Genomic DNA, 23,306 nt, shown 5'->3' on the forward strand with positions numbered 1-23,306 from the left:
TTCTGTGGCAGAGAATTCCGCATTCTTACTCACCCACTCCATCCAATTCCCCAGCACTTATTTACAATAATAGGTGTAACACCTGCCTCAAAGCCTCATCCCCCACCCCTATCGAAGGACCTAAACATTGCCTGTCCACTGTTTACCTTCTTCCACTGTCAAGAGTGAGGCCACAAGCAAATTAGAGGAACAGCACCTCATATGTCACTTGGGCAGCTTACAGCCCAGCGGGACGAACATTGATTTATCTAATTTCAAGTCACTCGTGCATTCTTCCCCCCCCCCCCCCTCCCAGTCATTCACTTAGTTCCACTTTTCTATCACTATCGTTAGCACATCTTCCCCAAGCAAGAACGGGCCATTATGGACTCCATCCTCCACAAGGCCATTTGTAGCAGTAGATGAGGTTGGAGGAGGTGCAAGTGAACCTCTGCCTCACCTGAAAGGACTGTTGGGGTCCTTGTGTGATCCTCTGCCTCACCGGAAAGGACTGTCGGGGTCTTTGGATGGAGTCAAGGGAGGAGGTATAGGTACAGGTGTAGTGTAAGAAAGAACTGCAGATGCTGGTAAAATCAAAGGTAGACACAAAATGCAAGAGTAACTCAGCAGGTGAGGCAGCATCTATGGAGAGAAGGAATGGGCGACATTTCAGGTCGAGACCCTTCTTCAGACAGGTGTTGCATCTCCTGTGGTTGCAGGGGAAGGTACCTGAGGAGGGGGTGGTTTGGGTGGGAAGGGATGAATTAACCAGGAAGTTGCGGAGGGAACGGTCTCTGGGGAAAGCGGAAAGGGGTAGAGATGGAAGATGTGGCTAGTGGTGCGATCCCATTAGAGGTGGCGAAAATGTTGGAGAATTATGTGCGGTGTGCGAAGGCTGATGGGGTGAAAGGTGAGGCGAGATCCCTGTTGCGACTGGGGGGGAGGGGGGAGCAAGAGTGGAGCTGCGGGATACCGAGGAGACTCTTGTGAGGGCCTCATCGATGATGGAAGAGGGGATCCCCCGTTCCCTAAAGATGAGGACATCTCAGATGTCCAGGTACGGAACACCTAATCTAGGGCAAAGATACGGCGTAGACAAAGGAATTGGGAGTAGGGGATAGAGTCTTTGCAGGAGACAGGGTGGGAAGAAGTGTAACCCAGATAATTGTGGGAGTCGTTAGGTTTATAACAGACATCAGTCAATAGTCTAGTTACTGTGATGGAGATGGTGAGATCAAGAAAAGGTAGGGAGATGGTCCCAGTGAATTTGAGTGCAGGATGGAAATTAGTAGTTAAGTTAATGGTCCATAAGTTCTGCATGGGTGCAGGAGGTTGCCCCGATGCAGTTGTCAATCAAAAGGATTACAGGAAGGAGACAAAGAAAGTCTTGAAATCAGGATGCCCTAAACATCAACAAGAGAATTTGTTGTTGACCTAAGGAAGCAGAGGGATGAACACAGGTACCTCGGGTGGTCAAAAAGCATGGAATGTAGAAGGTGGGAGGTCATGTTGCAGTTGTATAGGACATGGTGAGGCCTCATTTAGAGTATTCTGTTCAGTTTATAAGATGTTATCAAGCTGGAAAAAGTTGCAGAGAAGATTTACGAGCATGTTGCCAGGACTCAAAGGCCTGAGCTATAGGGAGAGGTTGAGCAGACGAGGACTTTATTCCTTGAAGCACAAGAGGATGAAGGATAATCTTATACAGGTGTACAAAATCATGAGAGGAATAGGATAAATGCAGTATTTTGCCCAGACTAGGGGAATCAAGAACCAGAGGACATTGGTTTATGGTGAGGGGGGGAAAAGATTTAATGGGAACCTGAGGGGTAACTTTTTTTTTGTTGGAACGAACTGCCAGAGATTGTAGTTGAGGTGAGTACGATCATCGTGTTTAAGAGACATTTAGACAAGAACTTGGATAGAGTTATAGTGATAGAGTGGACACTGGCCCTTCAGCCCAACTTGCCCATACCGGCCAACATGTCCCAGCTACACTAGTCCCCACCTGCATGCGCTTGGTCTATATTCCTCCAAACCTATCCTACCCATGTACCTGTCTAACTGTTTCTTAAAGGATGGGATAGTCCCAGCCTCAACTACCTCCTCTGGCAGCTTGTTCCATGCACCCACCAGACTTTTTGTGAAAAAGTTACCCCTTGGATTCCTATTAAATCTTTTACCCTTCACATTGAACCTATGTCCTCTGGTCCTCGATTCACCTCCTTTGGACAAGAGATTCTGTACATTTACCCGATCTATTCCCCTCATGATTTGGTACATCTCTTTTAGATCACCCCTCATCCTCCTGCCCTCCAAGGAATAGAGACCCAACCTACTCAACCTCTCCCTATAGCTCACACACTCTTGTCCTGGCAACATCCTCGTAAATCTTTTCTGAACCCTTTCAAACTTGATAATATCTTTCCTATAACATGGTGCCCAGAACTGAACACAATATTCTAAATACGGTCTCACCAATGTCTTATACAACTTCAACATGACCTCCCAACTTCTATATTCAATACTCTGACTAATGAAGGCCAATGAGCCAAAAGTCTTTTTGACCACCTTAACTACCTGCAACTCGACCTTCAAGGAACCATGCACCTGCACTCCTAGATCCCTCTGCTCTGCAACACTCCCCAGAGGCCTACTATTTACTGTATAGGTCCTGCCCTTGTTAGCCGTCTCAAAATGCAACACCTCACACTTCACTGTATTAAATTCCATCAATCATTCCTCCGCCCACCTGGCCAATTGATCCACATCCTGCTGCAATCTTTCACAACCATCTTCACTATCTGCAGAACCACTCACTTTTGTATCATCAGCAAACTTGCTAATCTTGCCCTGTATGTTCTCATCCAAATCATTGATGTAGATGACAAACAGTACACGGACAAAAACATGCTTACTGTCCTTAATCAGCCCTTGCCCATCCAAATGCTTGTATGACCTATCCCTCAGAATACTCTACAGTAACTTCCCAACCCCAGATGTTAAGCTCACCGGCCAATAGTTCCCATCATTTTCCCTGCAGCTATAGTTCCCAGCATTTTCCCTATTGCAAAAGTTCCCAGCACTTTTTCTTAGCAGGGGATAAGATTTGTTTAGATTGATATGGGCCAAAAGCAGGCAGATGAGACTAGTTAAGACGGGGCATGTTGGTCGTTGTGGGCGTTGGGATGAAGGGCCTGTTTCCACGCTGTATGACTCTATAAGTGTTAGAAAGCCTCCATGTGTCTAAAACATCTTCCAAGTGTGGCCACTAGCAGAAGAAAATGCAGCAGTAAATTTATCCACATTTTTCCACAATTCTGGTTTTGTCAAATCAATAGGGAAATGGGTTTTCACCTGACCACCAAAAAGAATCCCCCTGCTCTACCAGGAAATACTGCCATGGAATTTTTGTTTTAAGTGGGGAATTTAATAGGGAGAACAGATAGCGCCTCAATTTAACTTTGTATCTATATGGTTAAACCCATGTCATGAGAGCAATTTAATTCCCAATATTGCACAGGAGATTGAGTTTTTTGAGATGACAAAGATGATCGATGAGAGCAATATAGTGGATTAATTCTATTTGGACTTTAATATAGCATCAGACAAGGTACCTCAGGATCCTTCTTCAGACTGAGTTACTGCAGCACTTTGTGTCTTTTTTTGTAAACCTGCATCTGAAGCTCCTTGTTTCTACAGTGAACAAAAATGTAAATGAGCAAATTAGGAAGTTTGGAGATGGTACAAAAAATATGAAGGGCATAGATAGGGCAGACTGTCAGAACTTTTTTTCCAGCATGGAAATGTCAAAGACTAGAGGACATTGCTTTAACGTGAGAGGGATAAAGTTTAAAGATGTGTGGGGCAATTTTTTTTATCCAGAGAGTGGGAGGTACCTGGACAACACGGCCAAGGAAACTGCTTAGTTTGGAAAGTAACATTTAAGAATCATTTAGACAGATCATTTATCATAATCAGCACAAACATTGTGGGCTGAGGACCGTTTTCTGTGTCGCACTGTTCTATTTCCTATAACAAAACCTAATTTGAGTTTTATTTGAGTTCAGGGTAGATCTGGACAATATTATCAAGCTGGAATGAGATGGAATCAACAAAGGCATGGATACCCTGTCCAATTGAGACATCAAGACTGCAAAAATTTAATCAATTTCATACAGTTGTCAGGAAAGTTAGTTTGGTGACCAGAAACAGAATGTTAGCTTTCATGATCCACGTCTGCTATTGATTCAAATCATGAATGCTGTACACTTTTACCTATTTCATCACTTCTGTTCATGCACCTTCATACCCGTGCCAAACAAATCATTCAAGCTACATTTTCAAAATTCAAATTGACCCTGCATCCAAGAGCTTTGACAATTCCAATTATAATTTTGCTTGGTTAAGTACTTAATCAGTACAGTGAGCTTCCATACATCGCTGATAAATTGATTTGAGATTCTCACTCTTACACTTAGAATGGCCATGGAGTCCCGTGAAACATTATCACTGTCTCTTGCTGCCTGACCTGCTGAGTGCTTAACTATCATGTAGTCTTGATTACTAAATTCCCCATCCAAGAGTACAATTGGACTACTTTAATAAGGACAGCGCTGGTTCAAGGTGACAACTCCCCATCACCCTCTGAACAAAAATTAGTGATGAACATTAATAACTGCTGGCCTTGGCAATGATGTCCAGATAGCAAAACAAAAGGTTCTAAAAATTGGCAGGGATGTTGTTACAAATCACAAAAAAATGTATACATAATACATAATTTCATTTCACAAAACAAATCAGAAATACACTCTATAAAAACATTAAATTAAAAAAAATTATCATGCTGAGATAATCTGCATAGTTCGAGGAAATGTAATGTCAATCTGATCATCAGTATAAGTGACCAAATCAACAACTTTTTCCACTCTGACTATAGCACTATATTATCAGAATCCTGAAGTTGGATGATAGTCGCCAAGGATGATGAGTATGCAATATTCTCAGCAAATCCCACTTAACTTTTGTGCAACACATCACGTTCCCTGTTCCAGCTCCTCAAGCTCCAAAACACTGCCACTAAAAATAAGAGCTAACTATTCAATCAGTCACATCCACATGATCTATCAGAACAGTTTCAGAAAAAACATTAGTTTAATTACACTTTAAAAATAATAGTATTACTGATGTAACTTGGAATTGGGGTCAGGTTCTGACCAAAACAGACAAATCAAATAACATTTTACATCGTATGAATCCCTGGCTGAGAAGTTTAATTTCATGAATTTAAGGAATTATGTGAGAACATTGCAGATGCTCCAAGTGCAATTTTACCTCGTTCTCCACATCTTTGTGGGTGCTATTTCAGCATTTTGTTCAATCAAAAGAGGATGTGGATAAACTTCTGCACGATCGGGAATTTGACACCCGAGAGGAGATGGTACTTGGGGTAAATTAGCCATGATCTTATTGAATGATGGGACAGAGAGCGGCAGTGACATCACAGTAAAGTTACAGCACCAGAGACCCAGATTTGATGTTGACTACAGGTGCTGTCTGTACGCTCCCCTTGTGACAGTGTGGGTTTTCTCCGGGTGCTCCGTTTTCTTCCCACACTCCAAAGGTGTACAGATCTGTAGGGTAATTGGCTTCAGTAAGTGGTAAAATTGTCCCCAGCGCATGTGTAAGTTAGTGTACGAGGTGATCGCTGGTTGGCGCGGACTTGAAGGACCTGCTTCCACATTGTAGCTCTGAATTCTAAAGGGCCAGTTTTAGTTTAGTTTATTGTCATGTGTACCGAGGTACAGTGAAAAGCTTTTAGTTGCGTGCTAACCAGTCAGCAGAAATACAATACATGATTACAATCAATCCATTGTATTCATGTAATCATAAGGGAAGCAGTCTATCCTGCTCCTATTTTCTTAGGTGCTTGTGCTCCTTTAGATAAGGAAACACACAACTTATTACACCGTTGAACAAACTAATGGGCAAAGATAGATCAATTAGCCAAATTATGATGAAAAAATGTCTGTGTATAGCTTTTAATTTCTCTGATAATTAACAAAAGCCAAACTATATTTTGAAAAGGCAGTTCATATTTGTAACATCTCTCCAATTTAATTAAGGGATTCACAAGCATTGGCATCAATTATGTTAATAAGGCCACTTGCAAAAATAAAATATTAACCAAACAAAGTGATTGCCATACAGCACAGAAACATAGACATAGAAAATAGGTGCAGGAGTATCCTATACAGCCCTTCGAGCCAGCACTGCCATTCAATATGATCATGGCTCATCATCCAAAATCAGTACCCCATTCTGGCTTTTTCCCCATTCCCTTGATTCCCTTAGCCAAAAGAGCTAAATCTAACTCTCTCTTGAATACATCCAGTGAATTGGCCTCCATTGCCTTCTGTGGCAGACAATTCCACAGATTTACAACTCTCTGGTTGAAAATTGTTTCCCTCATTCAGTCCTAAATGGCCAACCCCTTATTTTCAAGCTGTGACCCTTGGTTCTGGACTCCCCCAACATCGGGAACATTTTGACTGCATCTACCCAGTCCAATCCTCGAAGAATTTTATATGTTTCTATAAGATTCCCTCTCATCCTTCCAATGAATACAAGCCCAGTCGATCCACTCCTTCATCATATGTCATTCCCGCCATCCCGGGAATTAACCTGGTGAACTGACGCTGCACTCCCTCAATAGCAAGAATGTCCTTCCTCAAATTAGGAGACCAAAATTTCACACAATACTCCAGGTGCGGTCTCATCAGGGCCCTGTATAACTGCAGTAGGACCTCCTTGCTCCTATACTCAAATCCTCTCACAATGAAGGCCAACATGCCATTAGCTTTCTTCACTGCACTGCATGCTTACTATCAGTGACTGATGTACAAGTACACCCAGGTCTCGTTGCACCTCCCCTTTTCCTAATCTGATGCCATTCAGAGGATAGTCTGCCCTTCTGCTCTTACAACCAAAGTGGATAACTTCACATTTATCCACTTTATACTGCATCTGCCTACTCACTCAACCTATCCAAGTCACCCTGCAGCCTCATTGCATCCTCCTCGCAGCTCACACTTCCACCCAGCTTTGTGTCATCCGCAAATTTAGAGATGTTACATTTAATTTCAGTCGTCTAAATTGTTAATATATATTGTAAGCAACTGGGGTCCCAGCACCGAGCCTTGCGGCACCTCACTAGTCACTGTCTGCCATTCTGAAAAGGACCTGTTAATTCCTACTCTTTGCTTCCTGTCTGCCAACCAGTTCTCTATCCATGTCAATACCCTAACCGTCTGAAGAAGGGTTTCGGCCCGAAACGTCGCCTATTTCCTTCGCTCCATAGATGCTGCTGCACCCGCTGAGTTCCTCCAGCAATTTTGTGTACCCTAACCCCAATACCATGCATACAGATACAGCACGGAGACAGGCCCTTCAGCCCACAGGGTCCGTGCGGACCAGCGATCCCCGCACATTAACACTATCTTAAACCCACTAGGGACAATTTTTACATTTTGCACCAAGCCAATTAACCGACAAACCTGTACATCTTTGGAATGTGGGAGGAAGCCAAAGATCTTGGAGAAACCCCTAGCAGGTCACGGGCAGAACGTAACAACTCCGTACAGACAGCACCCGTAGTCGGGATCCAACCCGTGTCTCCGGCTTTGCATTCGCTGTAAGGCAGCAACTCTACCGCTGCGCCACCGTGACTGCCACACTTTTGCACATTAATCTCTTGTGTGGGAGCTTGTCAAAGGCTATACTGACTAATGTAGATTCCTTTCAGTTCCTCAAACCCACTAGATCCTCGATCCCCTCGTATTTCCAGGAGATTGTTTGTGTCTTCCTTAGTGAAAACAGAACCAAAGTACTTGTTTAACTGTTCTGCCATTTCCTTGTTTCCCCATTATAAATACACCTGTCTCTGACTGCAAGAAATTTTTAGTCAGTTTTTTTATTCCCCACAAGCTTTCTTTCATGCTCTTTTTCCCCGTCTTAATTAACCCCTTTGTCCTCCTCTGTTCTAAATTTCTCCCAGTCCTCTGGTTTGCCGCTTCTTCTGGCCAATTTATATGCCTGTTCCTTGGATTTAACATGCTCTTTGGGCCACCGTTGACACAAAAATCAAACACCCATTTACACTAATCTCATTGTATTTTCACCACATTGCCATCAACTATCCCCAATTAGTTTTGTAAATTTCATCTAATTATAGAAAGGGGTACAGATAGTCCATAAATCAAGTGTCTGAATTGTGGAAGACAGATATCAATAAGATTGGACAGGACCTGGCAACATATACTGGGAGCACCTAGTTGTAGGTTAGATGGGGTCTTTTTAAGGTTCAATGGTGAGTGTTCAGAGCCAAGAAAATTCCATAAATATTTGGCGTCAATTAACAAAAGAAAGAAATGGCAGGTATGGAGCACTGAAAGCAGGGGAGAGATCTTTCAGGCATACAGGCTGTGTAGAGGGTTGCTTAAAAAATTAGAACAAGAGGGCATACAAGAAAATATCACTGCCAAATAAGATTACAGAAAATATCAAGTGCATTGAGTACAAGAGGATAGCAATGAAGAGTGTGGTCTGTTGGAGATGGGTGTGGAATCAGTAGACATGGGCATGATCTTAAAATTAATATTTCTTATATTACAATATTAAGTAACACACCCCCCACTTTTCCTTCACTCTTTCCTGTGCCCCCAACCATCACAATAACCCTGGAACAGACCCATTTCCCCCAAAATCCTGCCCCTCTTCTACAAACACATCTCCTTCCATATATATCCCTCCTTCTGGCTTTACATTTCACTCCTCTACTCTCCTTATCTGACACCTTTTCGTCTCCTTTACATCTCGAAACCTTACTCCACTCATTTTCCAAGTAAACCGCCCTCACTTTTTATCCACCTATCACTTGCCTGGCTTTGTCCCATCAACAGCAGCGCCATCACCCAGACGCCAATCGTACAGCCCTCGTCTGTACTTCACATTATCTCTTTGAAAAATTCAATCAAATTGGTCAAAGAGGATCTTCCCTGACAAAGGCATGCAGATTATCTCTGATAATCCCTACAATTATAAATCCCTGCTTTTCCAAGTGTAAATATCTGACCACAAATTGATACCAATTCTTCATACTAAGATCCTTCAGAAATTGGGACAACTATTTTCCTTCTCTTTTTTTGAATTTTAGCCCATATGCCAGTTTTCATTGGGGGACAGATAGCAGCTTCAAATTTCTAACGGCAGCAGAGAGTTTGCAGCTTCAAAATCATGGCTGTAAACATCTTGGATGACCTGTTCTGATCCCAGCACATAGTCATAATCACAAAGGTGCGTGATCATCACTACTTTTTCGAAGTTTAAAATCTGCCACATCAACAAATACTCTTCCACAGAAAAGTATCCTGGCTAGGTGTTGCATGGACAAGCACAGCAATTCCAACGCACAGGAACACGGTGGGGCTACGGAGAGTGGTGGATTTATCTCGTTCACCACTGCAAACAGGCAAAAAAAGGCAACATCAAGAATCACCACCATCCGGGTATGCCCTCTTCTCGCTGCTATGGTCGGGCAGGAGGTACAGAAGCCTGAAGTCACCAAACACCAGTTTCAGTAACAGCTACCTTCCTACAATTATCAGGCTCTTGAACCAATCCACACTACCCTAATCGTACCGTGGAACATGCTGAAACACCACTTGCACTGCCATGGACATGTTTTTTATCCAATTGTGCTTTACCCATATTTCTTGAAAATTTTTTTGCAGTCTTTATGTAAAATTAATGGCTTTATGTGTTTGGCCGAGTCTATGTGCCTGTGATGCTGCTGCAAACAAGATTTTCATTGTACCTCACCGTACTTGTGCATGTGACAAAATACTAAGGACTTGAATTTGCACTGACAACTGTTATATCTGGGGTGGGAGATTGCAACCTTCACGTGGTCCACCCTGTTTCGACTAATGAAATGAACCCGACGTGCACAAATAAGATCAAATAGAACAAGTTGACCTACAACATTAGGCTGTGCAGGCCATACGCAAGAAGAAGACTGTAATATCTGAGACAATATCTGAGATTATAATTTTCAGCAAACAGGTCAAATTCTGCATATGAAGAACAACCATATTGTGCAAGGGAGATCTTTCCATGCCTGCAGAGCCATAGCTGAACAATAAATCAACATGATCTGGAGAGTAAACTGGAAAATGCCCTTTGAACTGAATTGAAGGCAATGAACACATTGGTAAGTACACCTTGTTATATACAGAAACAGCTTGAAATACTACATCATAATTATCTTATCTAAATGACAAGACATCCATCCATAAGTCACTTGATCAATTATGATCCAACATGTATCAACACGTACAATTCCAAAGTACTCATATAGTAATTATCTTGCTTGAAATAAATTCTAATCGATTATTCAGAAAGCAATACATCGCATTCTAAAAGACTCAGGAGAAAAAAATAGGCAAGTCAGTATGAGAAAAACAAAACCTGATTATCAGAACCGAAGGAACCAAATCAGTGCATATGGTTATGATTCAGGACTGGCAACGACTTTAAGCAAATATTTTCTCAAACACAATTGAGAAAAACATTCCTACCTCCATGTTTCATGAATGTTGGAACCAACAAGACTTTAAAGGTCAAAATATTGGTTTCTTGTTTCGCAATATCTTTGCAGCAATACTTCATGTAATTGAATTACCATACAATCAATCAAATTGACGCATAGGTCTTGTAGCCTTCTATTCCCATCTTTACTAAGGAAGACACAAACAATCTCCCTGATCTACTGGTGGCCAGAGGATCTAGGGTGGCGGAGGAACTGAAGGAGATTCACATTATGCAGGAAATGGTGTTGGGTAGACTGCTGGGACTGAAGGCTAATAAATCCCCAGGGCCAGATGGTCTGCATCCCAGGGTACTTAAGCAAGTGGCTTTAGAAATCGTGCACGCATTGGTGATCATTTTCTAATGTTCTATAGATTCAGGATCAGTTCCTGTGGATTGGAGGGTAGCTAATGTTATCCCACTTTTTAAGAAAGGAGGGAGAGAGAAAACAGGGAATTATGGACCAGTTAGCCTGACATCGACGGTGGGGAAGATGCTGGAGTCAATAATAAAAGATGAATTAGCAGCACATTGGATAGCAGTAGCAGGGTCGGTCCAAGTCAGCATGGATTTACGAAAGGGAAATCATGCTTGACTAATCTTCTGGAATTTTTTTAGGATGTAACCAGGAAAATGGACAAGGGAGAGCCAATGGATGTAGTGTGCCTGTACTTTCATAAAGAATTTGATAAGGTCCCACATAGATTAGTGGCCAAAATTAGAGCACATGGTATTGGGGGTAGAGTGCTGACATGGATAGAAAATTGGTTGGCAGACAGGAAACAAAGGAATTAACGGGTCCCTTTCAAAATGGCAAGCAGTGACTAGTGGGGTACCACAAGTCTCGGTGCTGGGACCGCAGCTATTTACAATATATATTAATGATTTGGATGATGGGGTTAAAAGTAACATTAGCAAATTTGCAGATGACACAAAGCTGGGTGGCGATGTGAACTGTGAGGAGGATGCTATGAGGATGCAGGGTGACTGGGACAGGTTGAGTGAGTGGGCAGATGCAGTTTAATGTGGATAAATGTGAGGTTATCCACTTTGGTGGCAAGAACAGGAAGGCAGATTATCCTCCAAAAGGTGTCAACTTGGGAAAAGAAGATGTACAACGGGATCTGGGGGTCCTTGTTCATCAGTCACTGAAGGCATGCATGCAGGTACAGCAGGCAGTGAAGAAAGCGAATGGCATGTTGGCCTTCATAACAAGAGCAGTTGGGTATAGGAGCAAAGAGGTCCTCCTGCAGTTGTACAAGGCCCTAGTGAGACCACACCTGGAGTATTGTGTGCAGTTTTGGTCTCCAAACTTGAGTAAGGACATTCTTGCTCTTGAGTGCAGCGTAGGTTCACAAGGTTAATTCCCAGGATGGCGGGACTGTTATATGTTGATAGAATGGAGCGGCTGGGCTTGAATACTCTGGAATTTAGAAGGATGAGAGGGTATCTTATTGAAACATATAAGATTATTAAGGGTTTGGATGAGCTAGAGGCAGGAAACATGTCCCCAATGTTGGGGGAGTCCAGTACCTGGGGCCATAGTTTAAGAATAAGTGGCAAGTCATTTGGAACAGAGATGAGGAAAAACTTTTTCACAGTTATGAGTGTGTAGAATACTCTGGTTCTCTGGATGCTTTCAAGAGAGAGTTAGATAGAGCACATTCTGGGATAGCGGAATTTAGGGATATGGAGAGAAGACAGGAACAGGGCGCTGATTGTGGATGATCAGCCATGAGCACATTGAGTGGCGGTGCTGGCTCGAATGGCCGAATGGCCTACTCCTGCACCTATTGTCTATTTACCAGAAGATTCAAAGTGAGCATTTGTGAGCATTTTAGGAAGAACTTTTCAATGTCCTCAGCTCAAATTATTTTCAATTCTCACTCCCACACGCAAAGAATCTTATTTTCCTTTGCCACATTTGTAAATTGAATCACATTCTTGAGATAAGGGGATTTAGGTTCTTGAGTGCCGCTAGCTCAATGGAGCAGATGCTACACAATTCTAATACTACACCAAACCTCAATATCCCGTTCAGCACAGATTCACCACCCGCTGACTGAAGAAATTCTTCCTCATCTCCTTCCGAAAGGAGCGTCCTTTTATTTTGAGCTTTGCCGTCTGGTCCGAGACCCCCACACTAGTGGAGACATCCTCTCTACATCCACTCTATCCAGGCCTCACTCTGTTCAATAAGTTTCAATAAGGCCCGAATAGTGAAAGGCCCAGAATGACAATAGGTGCAGGAATAGGCCATTCAGCCCTTCGAGCTAGCACCGCCACAATCTGGAATTCATTGCCACAGATGGCTGTGGAGGCCCAAGTCATTGGGTATTCGTCTGATGAAGAGTCTTGACCAGAAACGTCACCTATTCGTTCTCTCCAGAGATGCTGTTTGACCCGCTGAGTTATTCCAACTTTTGGTATCTATCTTCGAATTTAAGGCGAAGATTGACAGATTCTTAATTAGTAGTAAGGGTGCAAAATAGGTGTGAAAGAAACATTTAATATGTTTAAGTCAGAAATTTGATCATATCTGCAGCTACTGGAGTTCAGATGATTCTGACAATGTTCCATTTCTGAGGAAAACCAAAGTGTGGTTCAACCATTGTTGAAGAATCTACGCTGATACTTAAGGCTCCAGTCATCACATAAATCCTCTGGTACCATCTTCATTCTTTAAATGGAAGAGAGTCCCAACAAATCGCTATGTAAAATTACAAAGCTCAGCTCCAGTCAACATATTCAAGTTCCCAAAAAGATCTATGTATGAGGGGGGATCTTATAGAAACTTACAACATTCTTAAGGGGTTGGACAGGCTAGATGCAGGAAGATTGTTCCCGATGTTGGGAAAGTCCAGAACAAGGGGTCACAGTTTAAGGATTAGGGGGAAATCTTTTAGGACCGAGATGAGGAAAACATTTTTCACACAGAGAGTGGTGAATCTCTGGAATTCTCTGCCGCAGAAGGTAGTTGAGGCCAGTTCATTGGCTATATTTAAGAGGGAGTTAGATGTGGCCCTTGTGGCTAAAGGGATCAGGGGGTATGGAAAGAAGGCAGGGATGGGATACTGAGTTGGATGATCAGCCATGATAATATTGAATGGTGGTGCAGGCTCGAAGGGCTGAATGGCCTACTCCTGCACCTATTTTCTATGGTTCTATTGTGATCAACAGGATTATAGGGGAAACAGAGCAGCTATTTCTGCAAAATTAATACAGAAGATAGTATGTTTCTACCTTAGCAAAGTATTCTCTACTAAAACTTGTGAAAAGGAAATATATACCAAAGTAAAGAATATCAGAACAATTTGACTTAAACAACAATTCTTCACTTACCTTAGCGTGATAAACTTAGAGATATATATATATATCAATGTTTAAGTTAGCAAAAAAAACTTTGAAATGATATTGAAAACCTCTTCCCAGTTGCAACATCAAATCATTCAATAAGCATATGCTAATGCCCAAGATTTAACTGTAGAAGCCACAAACATACACACACCATATCAAAAAGTCAAGTAGAGAAGGACAACAAAAAATGACCTTATCAAACTCACAAGACAGCAGCATTAGAGTGTGATCAACTTTTATATTTCAACCATAGTGGAAAAGTGGGACTCAAAAGATTGCCTTCAAACAAGTTATCTTTCTTCACTTTTTAATGACTATTTAACACAGATATCTACTATTGATTAGAGTAAATTCAAAAATCAATTAACAATCTGGAGGTCACAAAATTCTGGTCTCAATAAGGATTAAATAATTAAAGTTGCACCATCAACACTTATTGGTTCTTTTAGAGTGTGCAGCAAAAGTCAAGAGTGATTTGCAGTTACATGTCCCATGATGGAACAATTACATTCTTACTTGCAGCAGCACAACAGATACGTAAAAATAGTATTATGTGTTGGGAGTGGAGGTTCTTTCAGATGAGACCTTGTCTGCACTGTTAGGTGGTTGCTTAAGATGTCAATGTACTATTTTGAGCAACAGGGAATCATCATGAAACCTCAACCAATAGAAATCACTCAATAATATTTCTAAAAACTATTTGGTCCTCGGCACATGGATATTTGTGGGAATTTGCTGTGCGAACACTAGCTGTCACATTTCCCAAAACACAGAAGTACTTTTATAGAGTAGTCATTTGTTGGAAAAAACCTTCGGAGTATAAAGAAAACAATGTGAAAGGCACAATATAAATCCAGGTCACTGTCATTTTAGACTCACTCCAATGCAATAAAGTTTAATTGGTGCACGTTGCACACTTCAAGCAAATTTCACTTCTACTTCCTGCAACACATTTCGGGTCAATTTCAATGCCATTGGTTAAACATCACATTTTTATTATCCCCCGACTCAGCAAGGATTTTCATGGAAGATCTGCCTCAGAAAATCGTATTACAGTGGAAGAGAGAACAATTATTCAAATTAATACTTTGCCAAACTGCAGACTTGGCAATTAACTGTAAATGATATGAAAGGATCAAGCCAACTATTTACCATTTAAAATTCAATGTTATATCACAATAAAATAAATAGAAATCTTCAATACCACAGATACACAAAAGTAAAGAGAATGATCATTATTTATTTTTATTTTGTTAACAACTGATCCCAAAGATATGTATAAACAAAAGAATGAAGAAACACTTTGAAACTGGTCACCACGTAAAGAGTGTTCATTTACAGAATGGAATTGGTAGTCCTGTTAAAGGCGAACAAACCAACGGTTTCGGAAAGCAAAGCAAGGTCCACAATTTTCATCACCAAATAAAATCTGCAAATGTTTGACATTGTACTCAAAACGGTGCAGCTGAGCAAATGGAATCAGGGCATAATTGATGATGTCAGCCATTCCTAAACGAATTTGTAAACACAGGCCTAAAATGAATCAATTCTGATTAATTCAGTAAACGATTTAATTTTACACAACCAAGACCAAAGATTGTAGCACAAACAGGCAAATAAGATATTTGCAACATTTCTCAGTAAAACAGGCAAAATTGAAGTTTTCCTGAATTTCAAATGATTAAAATCAAACCCAAGACGAATTTGAGAGCTGCCAGGTGATGAGATTATAATTCAACATTTTTAGCTTGTACTATGGATTAATCTAATTAACAGTACTTTCAGATTGACAATATATATATATTTGATATTCATTATTTGTGTGTGTGTGCGCGCATAATATATATTAAAAGTTTTAACGTCATGAAAATGAGATTAAGCCTGTAAGAAAAACAAAAATGAACAGACAGGCATCAAACATATCTAATACCCTGCTAATCTGTCAGCACAACTTCAAAACATAGTGTAGTGTGAAATGGTTTAATAACACAATATTACTACCCGATGAGTAAATGCAATACTTTCGCAATTGATGGACTTCAGCAACTTGAAGAACAATGGGCTAATCTTAACCTTCCAACTCAATGCAGATGCAAATTTTCCTTGACAGTTTCCCTTTTCTTGATTAGTGTCAGGGTTTATGGGGAGAAGGCAGGAGAATGGGGTTAGGAGTTAGAGATAGATCAGCCATGATTGAATGGTGGAGTAGACTGGATGGGCCAAATGGCCTAATTCTACTCCTATCACTTATGACGAATTAACAAGAACAAAAAAACATATTGTCAAATAAAAGCTGAACTCTCCTTATATATGTAAGAAGACATATGTAATATTACATAACATTATGTACTTTAAAATCATGATTGCTTATCCTTAAATACGTGGGAAAGTCCAATTGCTAAAATAAATGATAACAAAGTCCTTTGCATACTAAAAGTCAACACTTATATCTCTTTACTTACAGAATTGCATGACGATACTCCAATCTTGTATCCTCTTCTACATCAGTCTCACCCCCTGAGCTGCTTTCTGTGGCATCAGAATCAAAAGCCCGCTCAGAAGTTCTGAGTTTTGCAGTCACACTGGATACCAATTTTAGTAGATCCTCAGAAATAGCTCGATCTTTCACAAAACCAGAGAAAGTATCTCCATTCGGTGAAGATAATAAACATTTACTGCTTCCCCCAAATCCAAGGGAGGAACTGGAACGAACACCATCATCAGCACCTCCTTCTGGATCCGTCCTTGGAAAACTACTCCTCAGCAGTAAAGATCCAACCTGCAGGTTGTTTTTCCCATGCAAAGTGCTTGTGTGTTTATTGTTAGTGCTACTACAGTTGTTAATAAGACTTTCGGTGAAAGATGAAGAAAACTGCTTTAAACTGTGTCCCACCAAACCTGCCAGCTGCTGCTGGGCATGGCGCTCCACCTGCTTGGCTTGCACAACCTGCAAACGCTTGCAGAGTCGATGAGCCCTGCTCCTGATCTCAGCTTGTTTACTGGCAACTAATAAACTCTGAGCACTCACCTCATCCTGGCTAACACTAATATTATTGTGATTGCTGACAACGCTGAGACTGTTATGGTGGTTAATGGTATTACTGTTTGTGCTGGTGCTCTCAGGAGAATGTTTTTTTGTGTTTTGGGTCTCAGTCCCTAGACAATTTAGATTTATTTCGCCGCAGAGAGGTTTGAACGAAACTCCCATCGGGTTGGGGCCATGGAGATCCGCTCGACATCCGTAGTCGAGGTTGGGGATTTTGCTGTTGCCTTTAGACAGCAGGCCGAAATCAGAGGCAGGGGTGTTGGTGGTAGCTTGCAGCCGATGCCAGCGGCTTTTATCCGAGTTCCCCTTACCAGGCGAGGCCGAATTGAGCGAGATGGCGCCGTTGCTCCGCTGGACGCCACAGCCGCCCACTGCTTTGTTGTTGCCATTCACCAGGCCAGAGTCACAGCTGAGACAAGGCGCTTCTTTCACCAAGCCGTTGCCGGCGGTGCTCGATCCCGTCGCCTTCCCCATCTCTTTGCCGTCGCCCGTGGCAGAGAGAAACCCGTCAGAATTCATTCCGTCCCGGCCGTGAAGCCGCGAGTCCCCCCGCTGTAGGCCGAGGCCGGGGGCTTCCGTAGCACTCACCCGCCTCTGCTGCGACTCGCCGGCCTGGCGGTGGTGGTGGTGGTGCCGCCGGTGAGGAGAATGGTGGTTGTGATGGTTGTGGTGGTTGTAAGTTTTTGTCTCGGGCTCTTTCGCTCCTCCCTGAGCGGCCACAGCGCACTTCTCGCCGTCGCCGTGGTAAAAAGGCTCGGTGTCGGGACGCCGCCGCACTCTCGTCCGCCGGCCCAACAACAGAGAGTCCATACGGTCGACAGAAAAATACAAAGGGCCGGCGAGTTTTTTATTTTTATTATTTTCCTCCCCTTCGCCTTCGTCTAAAGTGCCGTTAGAAGCCGCCGACGAGAGCGGAGAGGACGACGGCAGCGAGGACGCTGGCGAAGAAGACGACGAAGCAGAAGACGACGACGACGACGAGGAGGAGGATAGCGGCGGCAGTGCTGATGACGACACGGCCAAGTTGAGCCCGTGGTGGTGCTGCTGCTGCGGCCGCGCTTCGCTGGTGCTCTCACTCACAGCCGGGGAAGCCATTCGCTTCAAGCCACCGGCGGCCATCTTGTGTTCTGCCTCCTTCCCTTTCTTCCCTCCCCCTCCCCCCGCACCTTCCCCTCCGCCTCTCCTCTCCCCCCCCCCTCCCCCCCGCACCTTCCCTTCCCCTTCGCCTCTCCTCCCCCTCCCCCAACACAAAATGGCGCTCACGGGCAAAAAGCGCGCGCGCCCGCCGCACCAACGGACAACCTCGCCCGGCGCCGACACTTAAATCAGTCAGAGGGGTTTATTACTATCATTATACCGACCGTTCCTTCATCATACTAAGCCGCAATGCAAAACAAAAAAAAAAAGGTAGGGGGTTTAAGCCTCTTGCATTATTTTATACTCGAGAGTCGAGTTTTTTTTTTAATGAACCATTTTAAAAATTAAAGGTGGCGGCGATGTGCATAATTCTCAGACACAGGGGGGAATCAACAAAAGGCGCTTCGAGTGCGGCAGATAAGCGAAATGTGACAAAGTCACAAATGCCGCGCACTGCAGCTTTTCTGGAGGGTGCTGCTGCCCTTGTTCGGATGAGCACAGCCCCAGCAGCCATTCGCAAGCCTCTGCTCACTGCCAATGTGATTTTTATTTTAATGCAACACAGAAAACAACTCTCTCACGCACTCCCCTTATCAACCTGCACAGCTATATTACGCCTGGAGGTGCACGTCAGAGTAAAAGACAGACTGATCCAAAGCCTTGACCATATTAACTGAAATATACAAAGCTCTCTTCCTGCAGATATGATGCAAACAGCAAGAAAAAGCCGAGTATGAAAACATAACTTACATCTTTGGACGGAAGAAAATGGTGCTAAAGAATAATAAGGCTTATTTATTTCTTTATACAGAGGGAATATTCATAAATAGTAACAACACTAAACCACTCAGAGTCGAACATGTTCGACAATGGTCAAATATGGGTGCATTCCATGCAAGACGATTAATACTGGGATGTGGACATGAAAAGCTAGGCAAAAAAATGGCATTCATTGAAGAGTGGCAAATTCGTAGGCCAGAGGTTTCCGGTCCCAGATTTCACAGGAAATTAGAAAAATATTGCATTTGGCCCAAATAAATTAAAAAGTTGATCAGATTCAGACAGGAAATTTGAGCATTTCGTTCTTTGACTGTTTGAGTATTACAGAGTGCAAAGCTAAAATGAAATTACTGGAGTCTATAATTAGGGATAGAATAATTGAAAGTCTTGAACATTTTCATCAGTCAAAGGGAGAACCAGCATAAATGAGCACATTGATGACAAACATTAATATTTGTATAGATCACCAATTAACTGAATGAGGCTTAGCGATGAGTGATAATTGTAGACTAATAGGCAAGTGATAGATTTCTAATATTAACCATTTTCAAACATTAAGATCATTGATTTTTGTACACCCCTATCTCCTGCAAGCTGGCAAGAAACCTTATTTTTAATCCAATTCAATCTTGTTTATTCATCTTCTTAGGCAACTGGGCAAGGAGTTCCAGAGTTTGGTACTGGTAAATGAACAGCCACATATTTCCAACTCGGAGTGATCCGATTTGGACAGTAAACTGCAGATATTAATGGCATTTCTTTATGTTATCTGGCCTTGCCCTACGTGGTCGTAGATGTGGCAGGTTTGGGAGATGCTATCATTGCAGCTTGACAAGTAACTGCATTGCACTTTATTGGTGGCATCCTGCAGCAAATATATGCCAATCAAAGCAGTGAACGTTTAAAGCAGTGGTTCCCAACCTTTTTTTGGCCATGCCCCACCTAATCACCTCTAAAATCCTGATGCCCGCCCCCCCATATTTTAGCACGAGCAGACAAAGAAATAATTCTCAGAAAATTGAATTTACTCAAAATAACATCTGAAACATAAACTACATATGTTTACCTGATGCCCCCCTTAAAAATCAAATTGCCCCCCTTAAAAATCAAATTGCCCCCCTGTGGGGCGTATGCCCCACGTTGGGAACCACTGGTTTAAAGTGATGAACAAGGTGCCATATTATGTTGCCTCATTGAGTGAGTTTGGAGCGACATGCAGTCAAATGGGGAGTATTCTACAACCTTCATGACATGTCATGGAGATGGCAGAGTTGTAGTTAAAAGATAGTTTGTTTAAATTAGAAGTCATGGAATTGATGATTAGTCTTGGTGAGCATAGAAAATTTCAAAAGGTAATTGGGATCAAAATCGGTTATAAAAAATTGACAGAATGGTACTTGGATCGGTTTGGCCTGTCCCAGTCCATCCTCTGGAATAGAATACAATAAACCCACGTTCAGCAGTAACACAAAGATAGGAAATAAAAGTTAAAGTGAAAATCAGAAATAAATACTGCCAGTTTAACCAGTCTGGGAGTGGTTTCTTCACTTGGGAATTATCTACCCTTGGAGTTGTGGACGCTGAGTCATTTTATAACAAATGAAAGGCAAAGTTTTTGAACTACAAGCAAATCAAAATGTATGACAAGCATTGAAGTGTTGAGGTCAAAGCGCTGCCATAACTTTCATCATGTCAGAACAAGATGAAGACTTAACTGCAATTGCAATATTTTACAAACTATAACTGTACATTTAAAAAAATGATTAATTTCACGTGAAAAAAAGTTGAAATATAGTTTTTTTCATTATCTCTTGCCTGAGGAAATACTTCCTGGCATCATCCCTGATCTACCTCACACCATTTATAACGTCACCTTACTTGTTCTTGTCAGTAAGAAGACAGTTGCTCCCAACTTAAATATTTTTATACAAAACATTTACAAATAAAAACGACATGCACTAAATATCTGAAGTTTTCACCACCGGCTTCCTGTTTGACAGTAACACTTGACAAATAGCATATCAACCAACTTGCTGTTAGCATTTCACACCAAACTGAGCTAAAGAACCCATTAAAAAAATATATATATATATATATAAAGAACAAACTGCTGGAGGAACTTAACATTTCGCTGTCAAGGATTTTAACCCAAACATCTACACTTTATTTTCCACCACAGATGTGGCGCAACGTGCTGAGTTTGCCCAGCAGATATTTTTGTTGCTCCAGATCTGAGTGTATGCAGTCTGTGTCAGCAAATGAAACTATATTGGTAGAACTCAACAAAAATAAAGGGGTGATAATTTTGATTAATTCTAAATATAGACCTCCAAAAAATTTATAACAAATATGCAGTCAAATAGTAGCAGGATGCAAAAGCAATAGTGAGTAATTTTAACTTTCCAAATATCATCTAGATTGGGAAAAGAGGGATAGGGTGGATTTTGTTATTAACTGCATCCAGAAGGGGGTTTGAAAGCAGCATGTGGAGATTGGTAGCAGGGAGGGAATTGTACTCAACCATATTTTAGGGAATGAGGTTAGACAAATGGTGGAAGTGTTAGTGGAGGAATCCTTTGCGAACAGTGATCATAATTCCGTAAGCTTTAAATGGAAAAAAATAAGCTTGGACTTAGAGTAAATGTCTTAAATCAGAGAAGGGGTGATTTCAATTGTGAGAGGACCTAGGCAAAGTCGATTGGGAGCAGCTGTTAGAGTGAAAAACAACATCTGAAAAGTAGTGGCATTAAAAACTGAAATAGGAGTTCAGAGTAAGCATGTCCATGTAAGGGTAAAAAGCAAAAATGGTAAGATTAGGGAACAATACCTAACAAAGGAAATTGAGGGTTTGATCAGGAAAAAGGAGGAAGCATATGTTAGATATGGGAAATGGTTATCAAGCAAATCCTTTGAGGTTTATAGAGGATACAGGAGAGAACATAAGAAAACAGGACGGTAACAAAGGGACATGAAATGGCCCTGGCCAACTCAATTAAAGAACATTCCAAAAGTCTTGATAAATATATTATAAGAGGGTAGCAAAGAATAGAGTTGTACCCCTCAGGGACCAAAATATAAATCTTTGAATGGAGTCAAAATATGTGTGGCGTCTTGAATTCATCAGGGAGAAAGATGGAGGTGTACACCCATAGCCTGGAACACGCACATCAGGAATGAATGAATGTATTAAAAATATTGATACACATTAAGGAGGACAAATCCCCAGAGCATGATGAATTCTATCCCAGAGTCTTATGTGAAGCAAGGGTAGAGATTGCTGGGACTCTGGTAGAGAATTTTGCATCACCTTTAGATATGGGTGAGGTACCAAAAGCCTGGAGAGTAGCTAATGTTGTTTCCTTATTTAGAAAGTGCAACGAGGATAAGCCAGGAAACTACAGGACAATGAGCCTCACATCAGTAGTAGGGAAACTACAGAAAGAGAAAAAAAATGGGAAAGGATTTATGATCACTTGGAAAGGCAGGGACCAATTAGGGAGAATCATTGGGGTATTTTGCATGGTAAATCCTGCCTCAAAATATGATGAGTTTTTATTGAGGTTGCTGAGAAAATTGATGAAGGCAAGACAGTAGATGTGGTACACATATTGGGTTAGCCTTTGTGGAGGGTTTGAAGGTATAGACTCACCAGAGTTTAGAAGGATGAGGGCAGATCTCATTGAAACCTACTGGATAATGAGAGGTCTAGATAGAGTGGATGTGGAGAGCATGTTTCCAGTAATAGGAGAGTCTAGAACCAGAGGATGCAGCCTCAGAATAAAAAGACATACATTTAGAATGGAGATGAGGAAGAATTTCTTTAGCTAGAGGCTGATGAATCTGTGGAATTCACTGCCCAGATGGTTGTGGAGGTCAAGCCATTGGGTATTTTTAAAGCGGAGATTGATTGGTTCTTGATTTGTGAGGGTGTCAAAGGCAGGGGCTGTAAAAAGGAGTGTCAAAAGTTGTAATGCATCCAGATGGGGATAGTGGATTTTTCTATGGTGTATCTAGAACTGGAGACATGCACGATTGAATGATGGAGTAAACTTAATAGACTGAATTATCTTATTATGCTCCCATGTCTTAGGGACTTTAGCCAGGCTTTATGACAATGTCTTGCCAGGTAGGTTGGTACAGAAAGTTAGGGCAGACGAGTTGTGGCTAACCAATATGTTTTGGCTAACCAGATCCATAATTGTGTCGGAAGGAACTGCAGATGCTGGTTTACACCGAAGGTAGACACAAAATGCTGGAGTAACTCAGCGGGTCAGGTGTCCTCTCTGGAGAAAAGGAATAGGTGACATTTCGGGTTGGGACCCTTCTGAGATACGGGTCTTGAGAGGGGAAATATTTAAAG

General features: G+C 41.9%; 1 protein-coding gene and 1 long non-coding RNA gene across 3 annotated transcripts in view; one reads left to right on the forward strand and one right to left on the reverse strand.

Annotated features, from left to right (window-relative positions):
* LOC116972526 (KAT8 regulatory NSL complex subunit 1-like) overlaps positions 1-18,205 on the reverse strand; it is a 100,747-nt gene extending 82,542 nt beyond the window's left edge. The window contains exon 1 of one of the 2 annotated variants that reach the window (XM_033020329.1): positions 16,446-18,205. In XM_033020329.1, the coding sequence (XP_032876220.1) occupies positions 16,446-18,148 (1,703 nt within the window). In that variant the 5' untranslated portion in view covers positions 18,149-18,205. The remainder of the gene's footprint in view (positions 1-16,445) is intronic. The other variant, XM_033020330.1, reaches the window with a different exon arrangement.
* Positions 18,206-18,209: 4 nt separating this feature from the next.
* LOC116972527 lies at positions 18,210-20,909 on the forward strand. Its single transcript, XR_004411825.1, has 2 exons — positions 18,210-19,858; positions 20,108-20,909. It is a non-coding gene; the product is annotated as an uncharacterized LOC116972527 (long non-coding RNA).
* The last annotated feature ends 2,397 nt before the right edge of the window (positions 20,910-23,306 follow it).

Source organism: Amblyraja radiata, chromosome 4, assembly GCF_010909765.2.
Source record: "Amblyraja radiata isolate CabotCenter1 chromosome 4, sAmbRad1.1.pri, whole genome shotgun sequence".
Lineage (NCBI taxonomy): Eukaryota > Metazoa > Chordata > Chondrichthyes > Rajiformes > Rajidae > Amblyraja > Amblyraja radiata.